At 41.8% G+C, this 23,991-nt stretch overlaps 3 protein-coding genes and 1 long non-coding RNA gene across 4 annotated transcripts; 3 read left to right on the forward strand and 1 right to left on the reverse strand.

Moving 5' to 3' along the window:
- The first annotated feature begins 333 nt into the window (after window positions 1-333).
- LOC124647024 (uncharacterized protein At5g02240-like) lies at window positions 334-4,071 on the forward strand. Its single transcript, XM_047187030.1, has 8 exons — window positions 334-339; window positions 427-703; window positions 896-1,167; window positions 1,283-1,417; window positions 1,535-1,596; window positions 1,891-2,014; window positions 2,160-2,351; window positions 3,677-4,071. Exons 1-7 carry the CDS (start codon window positions 334-336, stop codon window positions 2,277-2,279), a joined length of 996 nt encoding a protein of 331 aa, XP_047042986.1. The 3' UTR covers window positions 2,280-2,351; window positions 3,677-4,071.
- A 503-nt stretch (window positions 4,072-4,574) lies between these two features.
- LOC124708861 (DEAD-box ATP-dependent RNA helicase 17-like) lies at window positions 4,575-8,334 on the forward strand. The gene is made up of 10 exons (XM_047240501.1): window positions 4,575-4,757; window positions 5,112-5,184; window positions 5,282-5,391; window positions 5,609-5,752; window positions 5,847-5,955; window positions 6,060-6,421; window positions 6,511-6,584; window positions 6,727-7,031; window positions 7,334-7,580; window positions 7,734-8,334. Exons 1-10 carry the CDS (start codon window positions 4,607-4,609, stop codon window positions 7,989-7,991), a joined length of 1,833 nt encoding a protein of 610 aa, XP_047096457.1. The 5' UTR covers window positions 4,575-4,606; the 3' UTR covers window positions 7,992-8,334.
- LOC124708860 (respirasome Complex Assembly Factor 1-like) lies at window positions 8,266-9,787 on the reverse strand. The gene is made up of 3 exons (XM_047240500.1): window positions 9,546-9,787; window positions 8,969-9,098; window positions 8,266-8,655 (listed from the first exon to the last, which is right to left on the reverse strand). Exons 1-3 carry the CDS (start codon window positions 9,770-9,772, stop codon window positions 8,617-8,619), a joined length of 396 nt encoding a protein of 131 aa, XP_047096456.1. The 5' UTR covers window positions 9,773-9,787; the 3' UTR covers window positions 8,266-8,616.
- Window positions 9,788-13,907: 4,120 nt separating this feature from the next.
- On the forward strand, window positions 13,908-14,763 carry LOC124707913. Its single transcript, XR_007005026.1, has 3 exons — window positions 13,908-14,016; window positions 14,105-14,313; window positions 14,721-14,763. It is a non-coding gene; the product is annotated as an uncharacterized LOC124707913 (long non-coding RNA).
- Window positions 14,764-23,991: the final 9,228 nt, after the last annotated feature.

Raw genomic sequence — 23,991 nt, forward strand, 5'->3', positions numbered from 1 at the left:
TTTTTTTCTCACCATACCCTCCTCCATTTGATGCGGGTACCCACCGGGTTAAGGACGGGTACCCATTGCCATCCGGAGAGACGAAGCGTCCTTGCTCGCTGACGTGCAGGCCCAAGTGCGAAGGGCGCAAACGCGTGCACTGACTGCGTCGTGTCCGCGAAGATGAATTCACGATGCATATTTAGGCTGCATTTGTATCCCTGCGGACAGACCGGTCATTTTGCGTCGGGCCGCTGGGTGCAACCCAAAGCGTCCGTTTGCGACCGTTTGTGATGCCCTAAGAAACCAACGGCTCAGATTTACGCGGCTGCCCCTCCTCGGATCGAACGGCTCATGATGGTTGGCCTGCCCACTCAGTGATGGACGCGTGGTGGGCTTCATAGGCCAACGCCCAGCCCGTGGACGCCAGCTCACTATCGTGGATAGGCTGAGAGGTCGCCCAACCCACTCGCACTTCTTCTTTCTCAAATCTCAATACCCACTGACGTGCTCACTCGCCGGAGGGGAAACATTGCAACGATGACCACGGCGGCGGCGGCGGCGGTGCGCTTGTCGTCCCCATTCAGCGGACAAACCCTCCTTCCTCCCCGCCACAGCGTCTTCTCGTCGAGGCGGGGTCCCGGGCGGGCCGCGCTCGCCGTCTCCGCGGCCGCCGGCGGGTCGCCTGCCACCGTGCTCGTCACCGGCGCCGGAGGACGAACAGGTAGATAGACACATCCTTCTAGTTTTACCTGCTTCTCATTTGCTAGCCCTACATTGCTATATTCCGGCGGCGCCGTATCACGTATGGGAGGATTGGCCGGCAGAGGCTGCTCCTTTGCGTTAATTTCTCTGATTGAAATCAAGATGCATCACCACCGATTTACCTCCCCATTTGCACACCGTTATTATCCAGGCCAGATCGTGTACAAGAAGCTGAAGGAGAGAGCGGGCCAGTTCACGGCCAGAGGGCTGGTCAGGACGCAGGACAGCAAGGCCAAGATAGGCGGCGGAGACGACGTGCTCGTCGGCGACATAAGAGACCTCGTGGCCATCGCCGCCGCGGTCGAGGGCATCGACGCACTCGTCATCCTCACTAGTGCCGTCCCGAAGATGAAGCCCGGGTTCGATCCTAGCAAAGGCGGGCGGCCCGAGTTTTACTTCGACGAAGGATCTGACCCTGAACAGGTGACTGAATCAAGAAATCACTTGGCAATGACGACATTAAGCTCACATTAGCAATGAAAACTTGTGCATTTCTTTGCTGTTAATGTCGTGTGTTGTTTTTCACTGATGATTTTAGGTGGATTGGATTGGCCAAAAGAATCAAATCGATGCAGCCAAGAGCATTGGTGTAAAGCAGATTGTTTTGGTTGGATCCATGGGAGGAACAGATCTCAACCATCCACTAAACAAGCTAGGAAATGGGAATATACTGGTATATGGCAAATTCAAAGAATTTTGTACTATTTGTTCTTACCTATATTTGTGATGAACATATTATCTGCATCATTTTGAAACTTAACACTAACCAATTGCCATTCTAAATGTGTAGGTGTGGAAACGAAAGGCAGAACAGTACCTAGCGGACTGTGGTATACCATATACAATCATAAGGTCATAGCACAAACTCGGTTGTTAGCGCTGTTTGTGGAATAGATTTATTGTTGCATAATCCACAAATATTTATTTTCTCACATTTGTATGCAACAGGCCGCTAGCCAGTCTGTTACTTTTCTTCTTCATATATGTACAGTCATAAAATATATATGTGTGACGAATAAAGAAAACAACAGAAGTTCATTGTGAAGGAAGAAATACAACAAAATTAATCTTATACACAATTTTTGTATTTTGCACCAACAATTTTGTGCGGATAACATACCTCTCACATTTCTCATCTCTTTGCAGGGCTGGAGGACTACAAGACAAAGATGGTGGTGTGCGGGAGTTAATCATTGGAAAGGATGACGAGATCTTGAAGACAGAAACAAAAACTATTGCCAGAGCGGATGTTGCAGAAGTTTGCATACAGGTACCTTTATAGAGTGAAACACACGTTTCTGTAGATAAACTATTGTTCGATGTGTTTTTAGCTAGTCATCTACCATATATAGTCCTTGCATCTATCTGCGCCTTACTGACTAGTGGTTACTATCCCTGATGCCTTTCCTGCCTAGGCATTGCTATTTGAGGAAGCAAGGTTCAAGGCGTTTGATCTGGCATCAAAACCTGAAGGTGAAGGAACACCAACAACAGATTTTAAGTCTGTTTTTGCACAAATTGCTACTCGCTTCTAAGAAGGCAAGAACATTCTGGGCAAGAAATGCGACCGTTTTTCCTTGGGCGATATAGGATGTGTATTCTGTCAGGTTAGTCTTCTGTTGCAAAATGAGGAAATGTGACATTTGATTCTATGCAGTATTATTCTATATTGATTTTTTTGTCATCTCTTTTCTTAATGATAAGTGGATTTGCTTATGGTCTTTCTGTTACCTTTCTCTTTACGACGGTCTGTTACTTGGTTGATCAATGCTAATATGGATGTAGGGACTTGCTATTTGTAGTTTACTTAGTTACATTAAGGTTTGATGTGCTTGTACTCCAGGGTAATTCATGCGTATTAGTATTTATAGTCCTACAAAATAGTTGATTTGTACAAATTTTGGTAGGACTATAACACGGCGCCCTATAACACCCTTCTTTATATGTTCCGACTGTAACAAAAATAAAAGTGGCATGTCATCTCCTTCCAGATTGTCTCCAATGCTCGGCCAACACAAGAAATAATCTGCGCTACTTGAATTTGGTAGTGCCATTTCGCTGAAGATTACACACAACATTACCAGATTTAACCTATAACAAACTTAACTCATATTAAAGAAATTTACATATTGTTCACTTGGTTATTTGCTTGTTACTTTTAAAACGTAATATATCGATACCATTGATGCAAGACTTCATCGGCCTGTACGGACCATCACATATCTCGTAAGGTTTCCAATTTAGATATAGTATAAACTACTGTCCCTTGTGAGAGACATCAAGAATAGTTTGGTTGGCAAAGTGCCATGACACCCTGTCAAAAAGGCAAGCTGCAGAGAAAGGCTGTAAGCCTCTAACCAGTCTGTGGTACTTGTCGGCCTCGCCATGAGGTTGAGATAAACCTGACTCTCTATCCTGGCCAAGCGCGCCTCAAGACCCTCCATCAAAACTGAAGAGCAGGCGGCAGTTAGGTTCAGAAACGAGCAAGACAGAGAGGATTTTTGTGCTGCCAAAAATTGTAGCGTTTCTGTTACGGGACGAAGGAATGAGATAACTACCACCCGGCCAGCTTAGCATGATCCAATCTAGCTGCGCCATCCCACCACCACGTCACACAGCGAACTTTTTGCTAAAACAGAAAATTACACTTAACTGGACATGAGCTTATTCTTTTGTTCATGAAATGTAATTCTTGTCTTCTAGATCCTATTTTCCTCATCTGCTTATTGTACCGTAATTGATTTGGCATGCCATACTGGTGGGAAATGGAAACACTGAAGACGTGAGGAAACCAGATAACTACTTTAGCCAGTTAAACATACTACAGTAGAATTTTCAGAAACAATACAGCTAAAGGGCTCATCTCTGGTAATCTTTAAAGCGATGGAGAATTCACGATGCGCCTAACACCATTGTCCCCTTTTTGGTGCAGGAGGAGGCCCATCACCCTCACCTCGGACATGGCACCATGGAAGGCCAGTATAGTAAAAGCAATGAAGCACACCTTAGCTATTGAGCAGCAGCAGCATCAGGTCCAAGGCTCTGGAGGAGATGCATGGATTGCGCTTTGACATGGTGAGGGTGTTGTTGAACTGAGCAATGGTCGTGGTGTCGATGTAAACGACAAATTGTTTCTTGGTTTTGTTCCCAGGATTGGGATTCCGTTGTTATCATTTTATATGTATATGGTTGCAATTTTTTATTTACGTTCTCAATGTGCCTACGATGTAACACCACCGTTGGATCTTTAGCTGGTGTGTATCTCTTACGAGATGTAAACAGTTCTCGCTTAGAATAAAATTGAGTAACACGGATTGCACATGAAAATGATTATGTTGGCATCTACAAATACGGTTTCTTATTTACAGATGTATTCTCGCATTGAAATGTTGTATGGTGCAAGCATACTCTTACAAATATGGAGCTACAAGCGCACATACAATAGCTATGAATCTATACAACTCTAAAACATGGGCTATAATTATTTTTTCGAATATGGAAATAGCTCATGAATAACAATGATTTAAGCATGAAAACAACATTTTTTTGCGCATGTAAACTGAAGTAATAACTAGAAGGCCTAAACCTATTTAGAGACATATTAAAAGAAAATCTTGCTCATCTGAAAATGATTTGTTTTATTTTGTAGGCAATCTTTTTTTTTAGGGGAGAAAAAAAAAAGGCAATCTGTTTTCTTGGACGAATTCTGCCTGACTAGGCTTTGCTGGGCCTAACGTTACACAACCCAAGCCCAGTTACGCACGAGCCACTTGGTTACGTAAACGCTGTCTGAAGGCGGAACCCGCCTCTCCCCGTTGGTTCGCCCTAAACCCCTGCTCGTCTCCCCCGCCGCGAGCTCTCCATGGCCGCCAAGAGGAAGCTCGGCAAGTCGCCGGCGCAAGCGCCGGCGCCGGCGAAGAAAGCGAAGGAAGAGGACGCGGAGGAGGGGCTCTTCTCTTCGCGCTCCTTCGCCGACCTCGGCCTCCACCCCACCCTCTGCTCACACCTCCAAGGTCCCTCTCTTCCTACTTGACGTAGTGACTTGGTTGGGTCGAGGAATTAGAAACTATATGCCTAGTATCATTAATTTTTTTATCATTGAGCGTTGGTTCTGCTCTAAACTGTAGTGAGACAAGGATAGATTCTTGGTTGTAGGATCAAATATGTTAGAAAAATCGCATACTTTGATGTGATTTGTGGGGGTGGCATACCTCTGGATTCTGCTGAGCACATCTTATAGCCAATGAAGAAGCAATGTGTTTCTGATTTTCCTTTTGCTAAATGCTAGTCAGCCCATTTGTCTTACAGCAATTCTCTTCTAGGAGTACTTGCTAACCATTGTATGTTGTTCAATTTCTGTGGGCTAGACAAGATGGGTTTCCAGGCACCGACGCGGATCCAGGCGCAGGCGATTCCGGTCGCCATGTCAGGGCAGCACTTGTGCGCACCTAACACAGTCTCATTTTGTCCATCTCATTAGTTAGAGCACTACTCATTTTTGAACAAACATCTGTTGTTTCGTGCTGAACAATTGCAGGCTGGTCAAGGCGGCGACTGGTACCGGCAAGACGCTTGCGTACCTTGCGCCGATCGTTCACCTTCTCCAGATGAGGGAGCCTCGTGTCGAGAGGACCCATGGAACTTTTGGTAATGGCTTGCTTCGCTCTGCTTGTGTCTCTTATCCCTGGGTTAGGTGGATATGCATTTTCTATCACTGAGTCTAGCTGCCATTTGCTAATAATGGAATTCAGCTATTTTATCTGCCTTGAAAAATACTTAGGGCTGTAAAATGGGAAATCCGTCTAGTTTTCTTGTGAAGGCTCCCAATAGCCTGAATGATGTGTTACTAATTATGTGACTCCAGCGTTGGTGATTGTTCCAACGCGAGAGCTGTGCTTGCAGGTTTATGGGATTGCGCAGCAGTTGGTGCATCGTTTCCACTGGCTTGTCCCTGGGTATGTGATGGGCGGTGAGAGTAGATCAAAAGAGAAAGCAAGGCTACGGAAAGGTATATATGTTGTCCTATCAAGCATTTCTTGCCTTTTCTCGTATAATATTGTCTTCTTATAATTGTGTATTTTGAATCTACACATTTTATCCAGGGATATCAATTCTTATTGCTACTCCTGGGCGCCTGCTGGACCACTTACAACATACTTCCTCATTTGTTTATTCAAATTTGCGCTGGATAGTTTTTGATGAAGCTGACAGGTCTAGTACATGAATTCATCATTTAGTTAACCCTTTTCCATACAAGATATCTTATCCAGTGGACAAAGCTCTTACGGCAACCATGTTTACTTTGATTCATGCAGCATTCTTGAACTTGGTTTTGGAAAAGCAGTCGAGGATATACTAGGCCTCTTGGGTTCCAGAACTGATGCTTCTGGCCAGAATAAAAGCAAAACAGACCATGTGCAAAGGCAAAACCTTCTCTTATCAGCAACTCTCAACGAAAAGGTGAACCGCTTAGCCAACATTAGTTTGAAGAACCCAGTGATGATTGGACTTGATGAACAAAATAAGCCTTCTGAGAGGTCCAGAGCCCTAGGGAAGAAGCACACTTCCTTATTATCTGATGACGAGGAGGAAATACCTGTAAAGCACAATTATATGGTGCAACATGCGGTTGATGATTTTAAGCTTCCCGCACAATTGATTCAAAGATATGTTAAAGGTAGTGGAAATTTGCTCGCTTGGAACTTTATCCTCATGTTTGCCATGTGTTGCTTTTGTAGTCACTGCAATGCCTTTTATTTTATGCAGTTTCATGTGGTTCGAGGCTTGCGGTTCTTCTTACCATTCTGAAATCTCAATTTGAAAGACAAGTGTCCCAGAAGGTTAGTTCTATATACCATGAAACTGTTTATCTATCACTAGGCTATAATTTTCTTTCCACCACAAGTTTTACTTGTTACCCTGTAGCCCCTGGACGTCTGAGAGTTGAACTATTTTAAGTTAGTTCTCATCTTCCTTTTGCAGGTTGTCGTTTTCTTGTCAACATGTGACTCTGTAGATTTCCATCACACTGTTCTCAGCCAGCTTGAGTGGAGCCGTGGCCTTGCACTAGATGCGGAAAATAAGCAAAAGTTTCTTAGCTGTAAAGTATTCCGTTTACATGGTAGCATGGACCAGGAGGATAGAAAGAAATCATACTTGGGATTCAGTACTGAAAAATCTGCAATTCTTGTATGCACTGATGTTGCTGCTAGGGGTTTGGACATTCCGAAAGTGAAATGCATCATACAGTATGACTCACCTGGGGAGGCTTCTGAATATGTTCACAGGTACCTTAAGTATCTCATGTCATGCATTTTTACACGTAGGTTATGCTCTATTAGTTTCCCTGTAAGTGGCGCCAGATTCGTTGTTCATATGGGAACTGAATGAAGTGTAGATAGCTCTTCCTTTTGTTAATGGTAATCTTGTACAGTGTTTAGCTCTTTCTTGTGAATGCTACATCGTTCTGTGATTTCTTATGAAGATTTGATATTAGACGCTAATAAAGACATTATACCCCCATACTTCGTTTGTGCTAGTTATCGCCTGGGTATGTTTCAGCTTTAGTAACATTATCTGTTTATCATAGGGTCGGAAGAACTGCAAGGATTGGTGAAAAGGGGGAGGCCCTCCTGTTTCTCCAACCTGTTGAAATCGATTACTTGAGAGATCTAGAGCTACACGGCGTATCTCTGACAGAATACCCCTTCCAAAAGGTTTTAGATGGTTTCCCTTTAAATGGAGAGAAGCCTCTCAAGAGGAAGCCTATATCTTTGGATATGCACCCATGGATACTCTCTGTGCAGAGAACGCTGGAAAATTACATCGCATCGGAGGTAATGTGCATATTCTTCCGATGAGTGATGAGTATCATGTTTGACTCCTGCATAAACTAGAAGAATAGCTTGTGTTCCTTGTTATTGTCAATATTAGGATTTGTGCTGCTGTTATTGATCTGAATGTGTCTGCAATCATTTACTTGTATGCAGGCCACAGCAAACAAGCTTGCGAGGGACGCCTTCTGTTCATGGCTCCGTGCTTACACCGCCCACCGAGGCGAACTGAAGAAGATTTTCATGGTCAAGAAGCTCCACCTGGGACATGTCGCGAGAAGCTTTGGGTTGAAGGAGCAACCCTCGCTGGTCGGAAGGTCACACCAGGTGCAGCTCAAGAAGAGGAAGAAAGAACAGAAACGTGAGAGGCCTAACAACAACAACAAAAGGAGAAAGCTCCATGCTAAGAAGTGAATTCCATGTCGCCCATCACCAAGGATCTGATGGTGGACCGGATCATGATCCACTCCAGTTTTGTCAAACTAACAGCAGCAACTTTGCCAAAAGCTTACGCGGTGGCTAGAGAGCTAGAGAATGGCTAATTTTGCCAAAAAAAACGGAGGAACGGTTGTGTTTCTTGGAATGTAGTGCAACAGATGTACAATATTTGCTGTGATGAGATGATCTCTTTGTAACTTTTGTTCATCAAGATCTCATGTCTGGTGCTTTTGCCCTTTACAAATGAGTGTTGTTTGACAATCTATAACGAAATTCTTCTTAGCAATTGATAAGTTTACAATGATTATTCAACTAACAATGGATCTGTTTGATTCAATATTGAACCAAATTTCCACACAGGGATTCAGAAACAGCGTAACTGCCTGGAGTATCAATATTGAACAGCGGTCTAGCCCATGCTGAATTGAACTAACCATAATTAACAAAATTACACTGGGATTCAGAAACAGCGGTACTGCCTGGACTGGTTTAATACAGTGCTGCTCTAAGGCTCTTTAATTTACACGGTTTGTGGCGAATTTCCTTCTGACCGGTCTGGTGGGCAGTTGTCCCATGGTATGTTCAACGAAGGAGCTTCTTCTCAGAAGTGAGCCAAACTGTATACAAGAATCCATGAGAGCTGCAAAGTAAAACAAAAAAAAAACATTTTGTCTTGTCAGTAATCACCAGCAACTGCCTACTGATTGAAATTAGCATATATATACATAGTTGAAGCAGCGATGCCAATAACTTTATGTACCATAACTTTAGAGGACCATAATTTTATTTACTTGCTACTAAGTTTTCACACGGCAGTTTAGATCACGGAATGATTTAAGAGAACAGCAAGGCATGCATATATCTTAGGGACAAAATTAGTAGGATCGACCTGGACACAGCATGATTAACAATGTGCTGAAACAGACTAATTGAAATGAAGCCTTTTTTTTTACCAGGAAAAGTGTGAACGAAGCAAACATCCCCTCCTGAAGCAGGGCGCCGTGGCCTCCGAATTCCTCCTCGTCGATCTTCAGTACGTATGCATAGTACCAGTAAACTATACCGGTAGAAATAGCCAAGAATCTGCGATCAAGCCATGCAGCATAACCATCAAAATCTCACATGATGATACTCCCAATGTTGTAATAACTGGATCAAACAAAAGAGCAGGTCATGGCAACAGCAATGGATGTGAATTTCGCACGAAAACCTTGCTCGCATTCCAAACTGAAAACACCTACTAGTAGTAATTATTATTATCCTGCCTGATCTTTTTAGGTGCAGCATTCTTATGACCCGAATTCGGAATCCTTCATATTTACAGAGGAGGTTCCAACTGAAGTAAAACTACAGCGCAGCGAGAACAAGTGTAGTTGTCCTGAAGCAGGTACAAGGACCAGCCAAGGATCTCGCAAAATTCCTCACACGGGGTGCAAATTCAGCTCAGGCATAACTAGAGTAGTGCACTACGTACATGGATCGATTATTCCAGGGGCGGCAAGAAGGGAGAAAAGGCGTGCGGGTACTCACAGGGCGATCCAGACGCCGCCGACGAGGGGCACGGAGCCCCAGAGGAGGCCGCAGGCGAGCCCCACCGCCTGCCGGATCCAGTGCACCGCGTCCAGCAGCTGGTCCTTGTCCCACGACGCCTCCGGGTCCAGGTACCGCGCCAGCTTCGACGGCACCGCCGCGTGGCCGCCGCCGTTCTGCTGCTGCGGCTGCTTCGACGCCGAGGACGATGGCTTCGCCTTCGCCATGGCGCGCGAGATCGAGGAGGAAGCGGCGGGCGATGGGATCGAGGCGGAGGTGAAAATAGTCTTCTTTTCTCTCCTTGGACTAAAAACTGGTGCTGTTTGGTGGTGAGTTTGCCTTCACACCCTCCGAGACCGCCAGTTTCACATTTACGACCCTAAAAGGTGGAGACCAAATCATTGGCCTAACGTGGTAACTTTAGTGGTAAACTTGACTGATGGGATCACATTATTTTCATTATATGCCCATCATAAAACATATTTTCATACTTTATTTAATTTGGAAAGGAGCACACTCAACAATGCATACATAACAACTCACATAAAAAACTACATCCACCTTGACCAAGAAACTCACGCAATTTTTCGGTCGGAATGATGGACTGCAACAAAAACAACAAAAAATCTGCAGATTTCTGAGGGCCCGAGTCATTCATGTTCGTTAAAGGGGAGAAAACAATAGGATCATTGTATGTGGTGAAAACATAGTAACTCCATTACATGGGATCCAGTGTACAAAAACGAGGAGGGGAACGGTTTTGATCTACCCATGGAGCAGTATACTAGTGGGCATGCACGCCACATGACCACGGTTGTACCGCTAGTCCATATCCAGAGGTATAGCTCGATCTGTGCGGTTGGATCCAGAGAATGGATCCATGTGGGTTGATCGACGAAGGAGTCATCGAAGAACATCTCTAGGCAAAAATCAACACGAAATCTACTATGCAAACAAGCAAGTACGGTTGTAGGGGACAACAAGACCTATGGCTGGCTAGAAGGATTGAGTGTATATATAAGGGCTCGTTGAGCATAATGGAAAGGTACTAGAAAAGAGTTCTAGTTCTATTTCCATGGGTGACGAGATCTTTTTGTTTTCCTCTAATATTTTAGGTAAGCCAAGCTAGGGGTAGGCAAACCTGATATCATATCACATTCACTTTGTTGACATCCTAGTGAAATGCATGGTATATATAGGGCTCATATATACATTTCTAGTCTCTGTTAACTCATCTTTTGGAAACACGTTGTGAGCATGGGATATGTGTTTAACATGTCATTTGAATTGCCTATCATGCACTTTTTATCATGTGGTCATTCTACCTCCATGTCTACTTGTAAGGCAAAGACTTCCAGATTCTCATGTACCCTATATATGCTTGGTTGAACGTTCTTTATATAGGTTTGCACCTTATGTCATTTTTTTTACAATTAATACCACATATATTTATAGTAACAAATAATACATGACAATGAGACAACAACTGACTTCAACTATTACAAAATAAGTATGAAAGAAACCAACAAAATTTTAAGGTCTTCAAACTCTTTCTTCTTTCATGACACAATCTTATACTTTTTTGGAGGCAGCCGAACGTAAAAACCAAACCACAAACCTAAATACAAATGAATGTTCTCCTATATATTTTTGAGACGTAATGTCAAGGCTACGTCCATGTATGCATGTATTGAAGTAGTCAATCACCATCGGCAAGAGTATCAACACCAGTATACCAGGGAAAAGCAACCGAGTAGATTAGGACAAAGCTTTCTACAAGCTTGATCAAATTTAAATAGGTTTGACTTAGGACGAAGCTAAAACTACAACTAATCCGGAACATAAGAACTAGTACTCAACAACTCAGCAATACATACATTGCATATCTCAAACCACATACAGAAGTACATCAACCTTCACTACAAGAGATCTGATATACTGTGACAAAAATCCCCATGACGGTGGTCCGTAACGTCACAGAAAATCATAATATGTGACGTTTTTCCCCTGGTGTCATGGACTTCCAAAGTCTGTGACGGCCGCACAATCACCGTCACACATTACCACATTCTGTGACGACATCGATAGATTTCATGACGTGTGTGGATGGGTCACAGAAAAATTATGGGAGATGAAGAAGAGCTAGCAACTAAAATAAGTCGTACAGTCCAAGAGATCGTAAAACCGAACCATCGAACCATGACCATAAGGATTGAGAGCAAGGTTTTTTTTTTCTCGGCCAAAATTTCCGAGATTTCTTGTTTCATGATTTTCGTAATGGCTATTTAAATCTTTCTGCCATGTTGAAGTGGCATGCATCAAGTTTGCTTGTTTCCTGAACAAGAGGACATGTGTTCGAAACATGTACGCATGTTTCAGAGAGATTTCCTCAAGCTGTACTTTATCTATTTTTTCAGTCTTCTTCTTAGGTGCTTCAGATTAAATACTAAACCAAAATTATATATTAATCCATCCGACCCAGGCATAGCCCGGTACTCATATGTCCTGTTATTTTCAACCATGGCCGGGGCACATCCAAACCAGAGCACACCAATTTTCCCACAATATTTTTCGAAATGAATTTTCCCACAAAAGGTGGGCGATATGGCTAGAATTGTGACTTTGGCAGTGAAAACACGAATGGCTACCAGGGAGGTTATGGTGGCGGGGTAGGCCACTCCCTCCATTTTTTCCATCAAAAATATTTTTCCTTGCACCGAAGGACCACTCCCTCCAATATTTCCCATAGAAAATATTTTTTCCCTCCACCTAGAATATTGTTTTCGCTCCATTCTCTTTTTTCGCTTATTACTATACCTATCACTTGAAAATCGCAAACCCCTAGTCTAATTCTGCGAGGAGCCAACGCCCCTCCCTATTTCTCCTGCACCTCTCCCCATTCTCTCCACGCACAACATCGGAGGTGCCTTCCGATCCAACTGCCCCAGCCAGGTCGAACAGCGCTGCCCTCACCATCGGCAGGATCGGGACGCCGGCCTTACTCGCGCTCCTCCGTCCCATCCTGCTCGGTCGACCGCCGCCACCCTCCTCCGCGCCCAGACCGCTCGAACGACGCCGCCCTCCCGACCGACGGGATCGTAGCCGCCGTCCTCACCCACGGCCACCTGCTCGATCCGCACACGCATTAACGCCTCCGGCCGCACCCAGGACTGCCTCCTCCGCAACCACGAAAACGCCGCCGCCCGCACCCGCGAGATTGCCACCGCCCTCCTGAAGGTAACAACCTCTTCTACAAACCTTCGTAGTAGTGGAGCCTTCAGGTAATTCGTGTATTGTTGATCCGCTCAGCATATCTGAACTACTTCTAGATCAAGATTGGTATTTATAGGCGCTATAGTTCCCTGAATTAAACAACAGCTTATAAACTTGAGCTTGCCTGGAGTAATTTTAAGTTGGTTAATGTACTGCCGCTACCTATGTTTTGATGATAATCCGAAAGAGATGAATTGTTGATGTTTTGCTTCGCTCACCAGTGACTACAATTATTTTGAGTTGGATAACTAACTGAACTGTATCCATGTGAGATTGATAAAACTCTCTGAATTTTGATGTGGTTGATTTCGGTGCAAGTGTGATTTGTTTTTCTCGGTTCTTTTTTCTTATCCTGAATTGTTGATGGTTAGTATTGAATTGGTTGTAGTTGAATCCTTTAGTTGGTGATTTCAGATGCTGATGATTATAAACTCAAAGAGATGCTGATGATTATAAACTCAAAGATGAACCTGAACGGCTGAACACCTGACCTGATGCAAAACTGAACCTGAGAAAATTGAACTTGACAAGATGCAAAACAAACCTAAAGGTTAGTTAGTTCCTCATCGTAAAAGCACTTTATACCTGCACCAGGGCCAGTTAAATCAGAAGACATGCCTACAGGTTTCCCATATCTCGACTGATATTAATTTTGTCTTGCAAACATGTACCATAGCAAGTTTTTTCTAGGGATGTACCATAACAGGATAGTCACCTGACAAGCGGGAAAGAAATATACTGCCAGATTGCAGATCATACATGACGTATACATAGCAAATAAACCCCAGAAATCTGGCATAACTTCTTTAAACGGCAGGCCTGACAAATGCCTTATGGTTATTGCTATTTCAAATTTCACCATTACATGTTAACATATATTTTTTCTAATGTTTCCTGATATCCTTCTTCGTCAAAGTAGTACAATCGTGCCCGCAACTCCGGAGTATGAGAGAAAAAGGTTGGCAAGGATTCAGAGGCCCAATGCTGAGGAGGCAGGGCCTATTGCGAACATACAAAAAGCATGCATTTAATCTCAGATATTATAATCATCTTTAGCTAACTAGAAGCAAGTGGATCATCTGCTCTTGCCTGTGGTGTACATGTCCGCAGCAACATCATGCATGTTGCTACACACTGGAATGATTATAGCAAAGAAAGCCTAGACCATCATATTCCTAAAGCTATTGGTCATGTTGCGGTGAGACATTTTCCTTCGTTCTTTTTATTCCCATTTTCACATGCTTTGCTATCTGTTTAGTGATCTATTTATCTTTCATTGCTGTTAGAAAGACTTTGAAATGGATCAACAAGAGGAGGTGTCCAGAGGTGTATGCACAAAGATACTCTAGAAGGGTGTTCAACAACAACGATACATATTGAAGAGGATTATTTTACGGGTTGCACCCGTGTATAAGCATTATCTCGTAAGCCACCCAAAGTTGTCCAACGAAATTGGGAAGCTCTTGTTGACAAATTGCCAGATGAAAGAGGCAAGGTTTGTACCAACTGAAACCGTGTGGGCACTCTAGTAATGTTTGATTAGTGAACAAATCTTAGGAATAGAAGTACAACTCTGATCAATATGCTGCTTAATTTTTTTAAGGCTGGGAATAGACTTCCCCATACTATTGAATATTATATATCAAAGTGTAAATCTTGGAAATCCTAGTTGCCTTTTTAATCAACAGATTCAGATGCGTTTTTCATTGATAAGTTTTACTGCAGATTACTATTTTTCAATCCTAGTAGCTGTTAAGCATATCTGATAACATGTATCCTTCTACTGTACTCGCAGTGCATCATTTATATCTACATTCTTTATCCTTGTAGTGATAACATGTTTACTGTTTTAACATATATTCATCGCTACTTATAGTACTAAAATTCATTTGCTTCATATAGAAAATTTGTGCCAAGAACAAGAAGAACTGAGAAGCTGTGAAGCATCACCAAACTACATGCTCTAGGTATTATCCTTTTCCTTTCCACAAACTTGTAAGTATACTGCCATTTTCTCCGCTATTTTTCTACACTTGGCTACTGCACATTTTGGCAACTTTCATAGTTTGAATACTAATTATATGAATTCCTACATCTTGTAGAAAAATGAGAAGTACAACAATGAGGACCCTAGTCCCATTTAGTTTTGCTGAGAAACTCATACGAATAGGAAGACGGGATGCACGAGCGCCGCTTCCCTTGAAGTTTATGTGAGATTACTCTCTATTTTTTGTTACATGAATAACAACTGTTGTTGGCTGCTTGCTATTCATTGGCTATTTGTTGTGCCGCTGATTGTTTATGTGTTGCTAGCTGTTTGCTATCTCGTTAGCTGCTTGTTGTGCTGCTGGTTGTTGTACTCTTGGTTGTTTATGTGCTACTGGTTACTTGATTACTTGTTGTTGTTGGCTGTTTGCTTCATGAAAGAAAAAAATATTTTTCGGACATGCTTATGGATCTTACTATGCTTTTGCAAGTTTAAACAAACGTATCACTTTTATCTAACCTAAGCAACTATGCTTTTCTTTTCCAGACTGATATAGAAACAAAAAGGAGCGAAACAGAAAGAGAAGATGACCAACCAGTGTCTGCTACACATATTGTGGTGGAAGTTCTCAAAGAGCACAGTTCCTCAAGCACCTTCCTTTCAACCATGGGGTACCAATCAAGATGTCGGAGGTCTAGGACATCAGTTTCTAAAGAACGCGTCCGAGAGTTAGAAGAAAACGTTGAACAACAGAAGAGAGAGAAAATAGATGCAATAGCGATGTACCACAAGAGGCTGCACTAGAAAAGGTGCAAATGAAGCAACAATAAGAATTTGCGGCTATGAAGAAGAGTCAAGAAGAAAAAAATAAAACATATGAAAAAAGCAGAGGAACAAGACACCTTTATTAGCTTCCTCTTACGGAAGCATGCTAGCATGCTACCCAGAACTAGACACCATACATGATACAGAAGCCATTATTAGATGGTGGTGCTATTCTACCATCTACTTAGTAATTTGCTCGTCCTTAGTTATTAGATGGTGGTGCTATTCTACCATCTACTTAGTAATTTGCTCGTCCTTAGTTATGTCAATTTTATAGTGCTTAACTTATTTAGTTATGTAAGAAGATATTTGACTGAGCTAAATATGTATATTGCGATTTCGATGGCATTTGAGTATATGTTGTCATAGGCATTCAAATTTTTTTGATTTATATAAAATTTAGAAAAAATTGATATTGCATACAAAAAATGATTCTAGAAAATAATACCTACAATAAATTGGGAAAAAATATTATTTCTCGAAATAAATATATATTTTTTAAATGAAAATAAAAAATTCGAAAATAGTAATATTTATAAATTAATGAAATGGCATTGCATATGACATCATTCACATCCATGACACTAATCCGTGACGTTTCCTAGCTATAGGATAGTCTCCTATGCGCTGACATCACACATGACATCATCCATACTTAGTGACGTTATCTGGCGTGCCGCGTCACGAGAGAGTAATCTGTGACGGGGATTCCGTGACGATGCTCGTGACGCTCAAACTACGTCACACAGGGGTCTTCCATGACGTTTACTGCTATTGCATGACATTTTGAGCTCGTCACAGTATATCAGATCTCTTGTAGTGCTTCGTGCATGCCCAGAGTTGGACTGAACACGTGCTGCGATTGATAATTTGGTGGTGAGTTTGCCTTCACACCCTCGGAGACCGCCAGTTTTACTTCTATGCCCCTAAAAAGGTAGAGAGCAAATCATTGGCCTAACACTTAGTGGTAAACGTGAGTGAGTGGGATCAGATTATTTTCATCATATACCCATCCTAAAATATATTTTCATACTTATATCGCACATGTTTGAAATTAGTAGGTGTTAGCACATCTCTTATATACTCGCTCGGATTTAAATTGGTTTATCTTAGCATTTAGCTGGAACTTTATTTAATCTGGAGTGGAGGGAGCACACTCAACAACACATACATAACATATCACACACAAAAATTACATCCACCTCCGTACGCGCCGAAGATACTGTAGTCACACGGAACCAAGAAACTTACACCATTTTTCGGTCGGAATGATGGACCACAACAAAAAAAAAAATCTGTAGTCACTCATGTGGTAGAAAATAACAGAATCATCATATCGGGTGTAACTACATTGAATGCAGTATACTGAAATAGGGAGGGTAGCGGTAGGGTGGGTTGAGTGTGGCTGGCTCTAAATTTGATCTACCATGGAGCAGAATACTGGTGGGTACACACGCCATCAAACTACGGTTGTACTGCTAGTCCAAGTCTAGAGGTATAGCTCGATCTGTGCGGTTGGATCTAGAGAATGGATCCATGTAGGTTGATCGCCAAACGATTCGCCGGAGAACACCTCCACACAAAAATCAACACAAAATCTGATATGCAGACAAGCAAGTACGGTAACACATGGGACAACCAGAAATGTAGTTGGCTAGATTGATTGAGTGTATATATAAGGGCTTGTCGAGCATAATGGAAAGGTACTGGAAAAGAGTTCTAGTTCTATTTGCATGGGTTACCAGATCTTTTTGTTTTCCTCTAATATTTTAGGTAGGCCGAAGGCTAGGGGTAAGCAAACATGATATCATATCACATTCACTTTGTTGACATCCTAAGGAAAGGGGTATATATAGGGCTTATATAAACCTTTAGTCTCTGTTAACTCATCTTTTGAAAACACGTTGTGAGCATGGGATATGTGTTTAACATGTCATTTGAATTGCTTATCATGCCCTTTTTTTATCATGTGGTCATTCTACATGCATGTCTACTTGTAAGGTAGAGACTTTCCCGATTCTCATGTACTGTATATATGCTTGGTTGGATGTTCTTTATACAGGTTAGAAGCTTATATTCTTGATATAATTTGTTGAATGAAGATTGCAATATTTTTTCAAAGCTCAATTTACTTCCTTTGTTGTTGAGAGTTAAAGGGAAATTTGGATCTTACGTCTACCATAAATCAAAAATAACTTCGCTCACAATTTGTTTTGCTTGCTAGGAGTTTTACCAATGATCATGTGTGCTTAACTTTTTTTTTATGTTGGCTGGAGTATCAGGAGGTGTTTTCATGCCAAGGGAGGTATTATCTCCACTAATATAAAAAGGGAGAGAGAAGCAGATCCAACAAATCTGAGCCCTACACTAACTAGATCCAACGATCCAAATCCACCCAATGTTGAGCAACTAAACGTGTTGAGCACCTGATCCCCGTCTCCACTAATCAGGTACCGCATAGAGCGGTTCCACGCCCGAGAGAACAGGGGTCCACGCCACCGCCGCACAGAAACCACACGACACTATCCTCCTTCCGCGCGCCGCCGGCAGCCCCAGCCGCGGCGCCGCGCCGCCGCGCCTCCAAAAGAATCCTGCACGTTGCCGCATGCCGCCGCAAGCGTCGACCGTCACACCGCAGCGCCGCTCTCCACAATCGCAGTCCACCCATCCCGCATATGCCGCCGCGGACGCCGCCCCAGCTGTCTTCCTCAGTTCGAAGAAACGCCCTATCTGACGTCGTCGTCGCGGGACTAGCAGGAAACTCGAGATCCGCTGTTGCCTTCATGGGTCAGTGAGAGCACTGGATCGAGCATCGCGGTTATGTTCCCTGCTCCAGCCAATAGTCCGTACCCCCACGACATCCTATTCACCCTCAACGGCAGGGTCTCGCTGGGTTCAGGTGCACGCCTTTATTTCTGCCGCTGATCCCGTCCACTGATGGAACCTCTCCATCTGTCACGCCTTAACACGATTCAGTTGCTAGAGTAATGGAGGTAATTCGTTAATCCTTCATGTCAGTGTGACAATTTACTGTTGTTTTACTTTTTATTTTAGAAGATTGGAGGGAGGATATGAGTAATCTATGTGCACTGTCTTTACACATTGGAGGGATTCATCTAGGGCATCAATGGCCGGCAAATGTCTTTAAAGATTAGAGGGGATTCCTTGTCCCGTGTTGTTGGCTTTTGCAATTTGATTAGGATTATATTTTGTTTTACATGGGAGATAGAACTATTCTTCTGGCATATTGCTTGAATTATTGCATCTCCACTAATATAAAAAGGGAGAGAGAAGCAGATCCAACAAATCTGAGCCCTACACTAACTAGATCCAACGATCCAAATCCACCCAATGTTGAGCAACTAAACGCGTTGAGCACCTGATCCCCGTCTCCACTAATCAGGTACCGCATAGAGCGGTTCCACGCCCGAGAGAACAGGGGTCCACGCCACCGCCGCACAGAAACCACACGACACTATCCTCCTTCCGCGCGCCGCCGGCAGCCCCCAGCGCGGCGCCGCGCGCTGCCGCGCCTCCAAAAGAATCCTGCACGTTGCCGCATGCTGCCGCAAGCGTCGACCGTCACACCGCAGCGCCGCTCTCCACAATCGCAGTCCACCCATCCCGCATATGCCGCCGCGGACGCCGCCCCAGCTGTCTTCCTCAGTTCGAAGAAACGCCCTATCTGACGCCGTCGTCGCGGGACTAGCAGGAAACTCGAGATCCGATGTTGCCTTCATGGGTCAGTGAGAGCACTGGATCGAGCATCGCGGTTATGTTCCCTGCTCCAGCCAATAGTCCGTACCCCCACGACATCCTATTCACCCTCAACGGCAGGGTCTCGCTGGGTTCAGGTGCACGCCTTTATTTCTGCCGCTGATCCCGTCCATTGATGGAACCTCTCCATCTGTCACGCCTTAACACGATTCAGTTGCTAGAGTAATGGAGGTAATTCGTTAATCCTTCATGTCAGTGTGACAATTTACTGTTGTTTTACTTTTTATTTTAGAAGATTGGAGGGAGGATATGAGTAATCTATGTGCACTGTCTTTACACATTGGAGGGGATTCATCTAGGGCATCAATGGCCGGCAAATGTCTTTAAAGATTAGAGGGGATTCCTTGTCCCGTGTTGTTGGCTTTTGCAATTTGATTAGGATTATATTCTGTTTTACATGGGAGATAGAACTATTCTTCTGGCATATTGCTTGAATTATTGCAGGAGTTAAAATTGCGAAGTAGAAAAGCTGAACTTCAGTACAGTTTGACAAAGAAAAGTTCAGTAAACAATTTGAAAGTTATTCAGATAATGAAAGAAAACAGCTTGATTAATTAAATATGAGAAATATTAGGCTTTTAACAAGGATTTTGTCAACTATTTAGCAAGTTGGGAAGTATTTCGAAAATCCAATGTGGTTGATGGAGTTGATTTGCATATGCCTCATTGATTTCCGAATTTGACATTTTCAGTTACTTTGATCTATATATTAACAGATCCTTGGTAAGACCTGAACAACAGATTTTTTGTTTCATCCTTTTTGGTTGTCCAGATATTGAGATATATCTTATTACTACTTTTGTTCATAGAAGCATAAAGCTATATTTTCATCCTGAAAGATAATATTTGAAGTTTTTTTTAATTTTTGACTTCTAGCACGTTGTTTAAGAATAGTCACGAGCTTTATTATTTTCATGCAGATTCTACTCTGAAGCAATTATGTTCAATAATTTCAAGGTACAACTGGAAAGAACTTCAGATTAAGCAACGGTCCTCTGCCTACCATACAACCAGTGAGTGGTGCAGGTATTTTGATATAAATGGTTACATGTATATAGTTATAGTAATGTTTTGGATGCCTAAACCTATAGAAATTATGTCCATATCTTAGAGTGTACGAAGCTCATACACTTAAGCAGTTGAATTCAAGTTTTCCTTCCATTCATGCACTACACTTAAGTTGGAATGCTCTCAAGTAGTTACTAGCATAGCATATGGAAATTAGTCGGCTGTGAACTTCATTTTGTTTTCTAGAAATTTATTTATTTGGCTGTGAATGCGTATTTATTGCCAGTTGCTCGATTACATGATATTGGCAATTACCAAATGGATTTCATCTTCCAAGGGGACTCCATTCAGGACATAACTATTGGGTAAAGACAAGGTAATTAACAACGAACGTTGCGTTCAGAATGGTACAGATTGTGTGAATTTCTAAAACATGCTATATATGCAGATCCTAAAGGGGTCAAGAGGCAGAGAGATAGGGAGTGGTGTGCAAAAAATAAACATGAGATTTCAAAGCGCAGATTTTTGGAAATGGCCTGCTGCCACGGAGGCTTGTGGGGAGGTTAGTTTACACCATTCACTTTTCAAACTTCGTATTAAGGTCTGCAATAAGATGTACTTCCATTTGACTGTACAAAGTACTCAAAAAGCGTTCGAGTATTTGACACTCCTTAACCTGCACAGCTGCACTTCACCTTCTCCTGAGGTACCAGGAGACACATTGTACACACTCAGAGCTCAGGTTGGAGCCTTGTGAGATTTAACATTGAATCTTATGTTTATGCTACACCATTTAGGGGTTTGACGAAAATTGTAGCAGAACTTACTTCTTGATAGTGTTATCGCTGGTAGGACTTAAAATTTGACATTAACATGAAAGTTGCACTGACATGTTACTCAGACAAGTGTCAAGGTCCCATACGTCCGAACTTTGACATGGAAGTTTTCCCTCGCTAATGTGCATTTCTCTTTAGAAATTACAGCAAGAGAGATTTCTGCCGCTCTATAGATCAAATTAAAGTACATGTTACATAATTTGCGGGGGATCCCTGTGCAATAAAATGAACCAGATAGGCCACAAGACCTTAATCGTTGGTTACGCAAGAGTGTACAGTAGTACTTGGAGCAGAAACTTACATCTTTATTTTTCACACATATTGTTCCGGTACAACGAATGTGGTAACTTCAATCTACACATAGGTGGAAAACACTATTTCCCTTTTAATAATTGTTTTTAAAGCATCAAACTTGGATGGAAGCAAACTTTATCTGCACAAGGGTGACTATTAATCAAGTTTATTCACATAAGCGTGTGGGACTGTGGGTATAGAATATGTCTTCCTATTAATATGTAGATACTCATGATCTCTTTTTTTTCTCTTGGTGCACTGGTGTATACTCATAATCTTGAAAAGGCATACAAATATCATATAGATATGTCAAGTGTAATGTATCCAGTTACAACACAAGTGATTTTTTCACGGGGTAATCCCGCAGATCTTGAAGTTGTCCTTACATATGCTGAAGATATTCCGAACTTGTGGTAAGAAGATGTAAAATCTTCGGGTGTGTGCTCTATAGCTAGCTGCGCTATTGCTCTAGCTCTTTATATATTTCCGTAAGACTGTTTGGCTTTTTTAAAGAGGATAGTGAGAAAAGTTACCTTTCTTCTAATGTTTTTTTTAAGATGTGTGTTCTTTAATTTCATACTAGGATTTAACTTTCAAGAGAATGCAAACTTTTAGACTGCGGATAAGTTGTCTTTGTGAGTGTATATGCATTCAAGGGTCAAGATGGTCAGTAGTATTACTCTGAAGCAACAAGGGAGATTGAAAATTGATGGTCAAGTTAACCTTTGGGCATTTTTCGTCATTTTTTCAACTTAGTAATATCTTCTTCTTTGTTTAGTTCTGCTATTTTTGGCTACATTGAAACTTGATCTTCTATTCCATTAGCTTATTGACCTTCTGAAAGAAGGATTGTAAGATGATGGAATGAGCACTGGAGTGTACATCTACCACAGATTGAAATCAAATTGGTTGGTGCTTGGTTGTGGAAGTAACATTTTCAGTGCTCATTTTATCGTATATTTTTAATGGCTTTCTTATATTACCACGATAATAAAATAACTGTTCAATATAAGTTATATCAGTACAGATTCTTAGTTGCTTCAGTAGGATATCTCCCTCTGTTGTTATTCTGATAAGATGTGATATGTGTAACAAACTATTGAAATAATTATAGTTTCAATGCCATGTTCTAAGAATGTGGGTACATATGGATGCTCTCCAACGAATAGGTTTGTTGATTTGAGGATGAGCAAATTTTTTTAATGTTATACGTGCATTGCACGTGCACTTTTACTAGTGTGTTAAAAGAGCACTAGAAAGACGAGAAACAAGTATCCACAAATGTGGCATCGCATATTCCTTATGTCTAATATTTTGTGTATATCTAACATAAAAAAGAGTGGTTGTTATTTTTATTTTTGAGACATTATAGTTTATTCCCGTGACTGTAACTATACATTGTTATGCATCAGCCAACGAACCTTTGTATTAATTTGCACCCATATATAGTATGATTATTTCATAATTATAAATATGTAATGTTTTCCTTTATCTCACATTCTCTATGATAGGAGCATCAGTAATGTTTTTTTTCCAGCTCTGATGCTTATGATCTGCCATCAAGCATTGATGTCATGTGCTCTTTGGCCGGTACCCATTTCATAAATTATTGAAGTCTTACTTGTAGGACAAAAATGGTTCTCTTGATAATGTGCACAGAAACTCAATTCCATCTATATAGTCTTTGTTAACTCATCTTAGCAAAACACGTTGTGAGCATGTGATATGTGTTTGGCAGGTCATTCATGAATTGCCAATCAATCATGTCTTTTCTACTTATCATTTGACGATTCTACTTGCATGTTAACTTCCCAATTCTTAACAAAGTGAAGAGAACTAATATGTTTGGTTGGCATGAACTTACATTTACACCTTCATAGACTCAGTACACAAATTATTTTTTTCGATAAAGAGAATATATTAATATCATGAAAATATCATACCTCTGCAACAAAGCAGTGTCCTAAGGACAATACAGATACACATAGCTAAAAAAATACAGAAAAGAAAAGTCCACCTTGTAGCAACAGACCAAACACCACAACTAGAAATCCATCTTCTCACCTCAAAAAAGGGAATAGTGCATAAACGCAGTACACGAATCATTGGCACAATAGTAGTGGTAAGCTTGACTGGTGTGTTGATCAAATTAGTTTCATCATAAAATATATGTAATATCAAATGTATTAGCAGCATTTTCCACAAGCTTGATCAAATTTAAATAGGTTTGACTTAGATGAAGCTAAAACTTCTACTAATCTGCACATAGGGACTAGTACTCAACAGCTCAGAGTTTTACGATCACAACGCAACACCAAACTTCGTACACAACCTTCGTACATGCCCAGAGTTTTACGATCACAACGCAACAACAAACTTAACAAATGTTTGTTTGAAACAATCGACTATGACAACAAAAGAAATCTGCATATTTCTCCGAGCCAGT

This window comes from Lolium rigidum, chromosome 4, assembly GCF_022539505.1.
Source record: "Lolium rigidum isolate FL_2022 chromosome 4, APGP_CSIRO_Lrig_0.1, whole genome shotgun sequence".
Taxonomy (NCBI): domain Eukaryota; kingdom Viridiplantae; phylum Streptophyta; class Magnoliopsida; order Poales; family Poaceae; genus Lolium; species Lolium rigidum.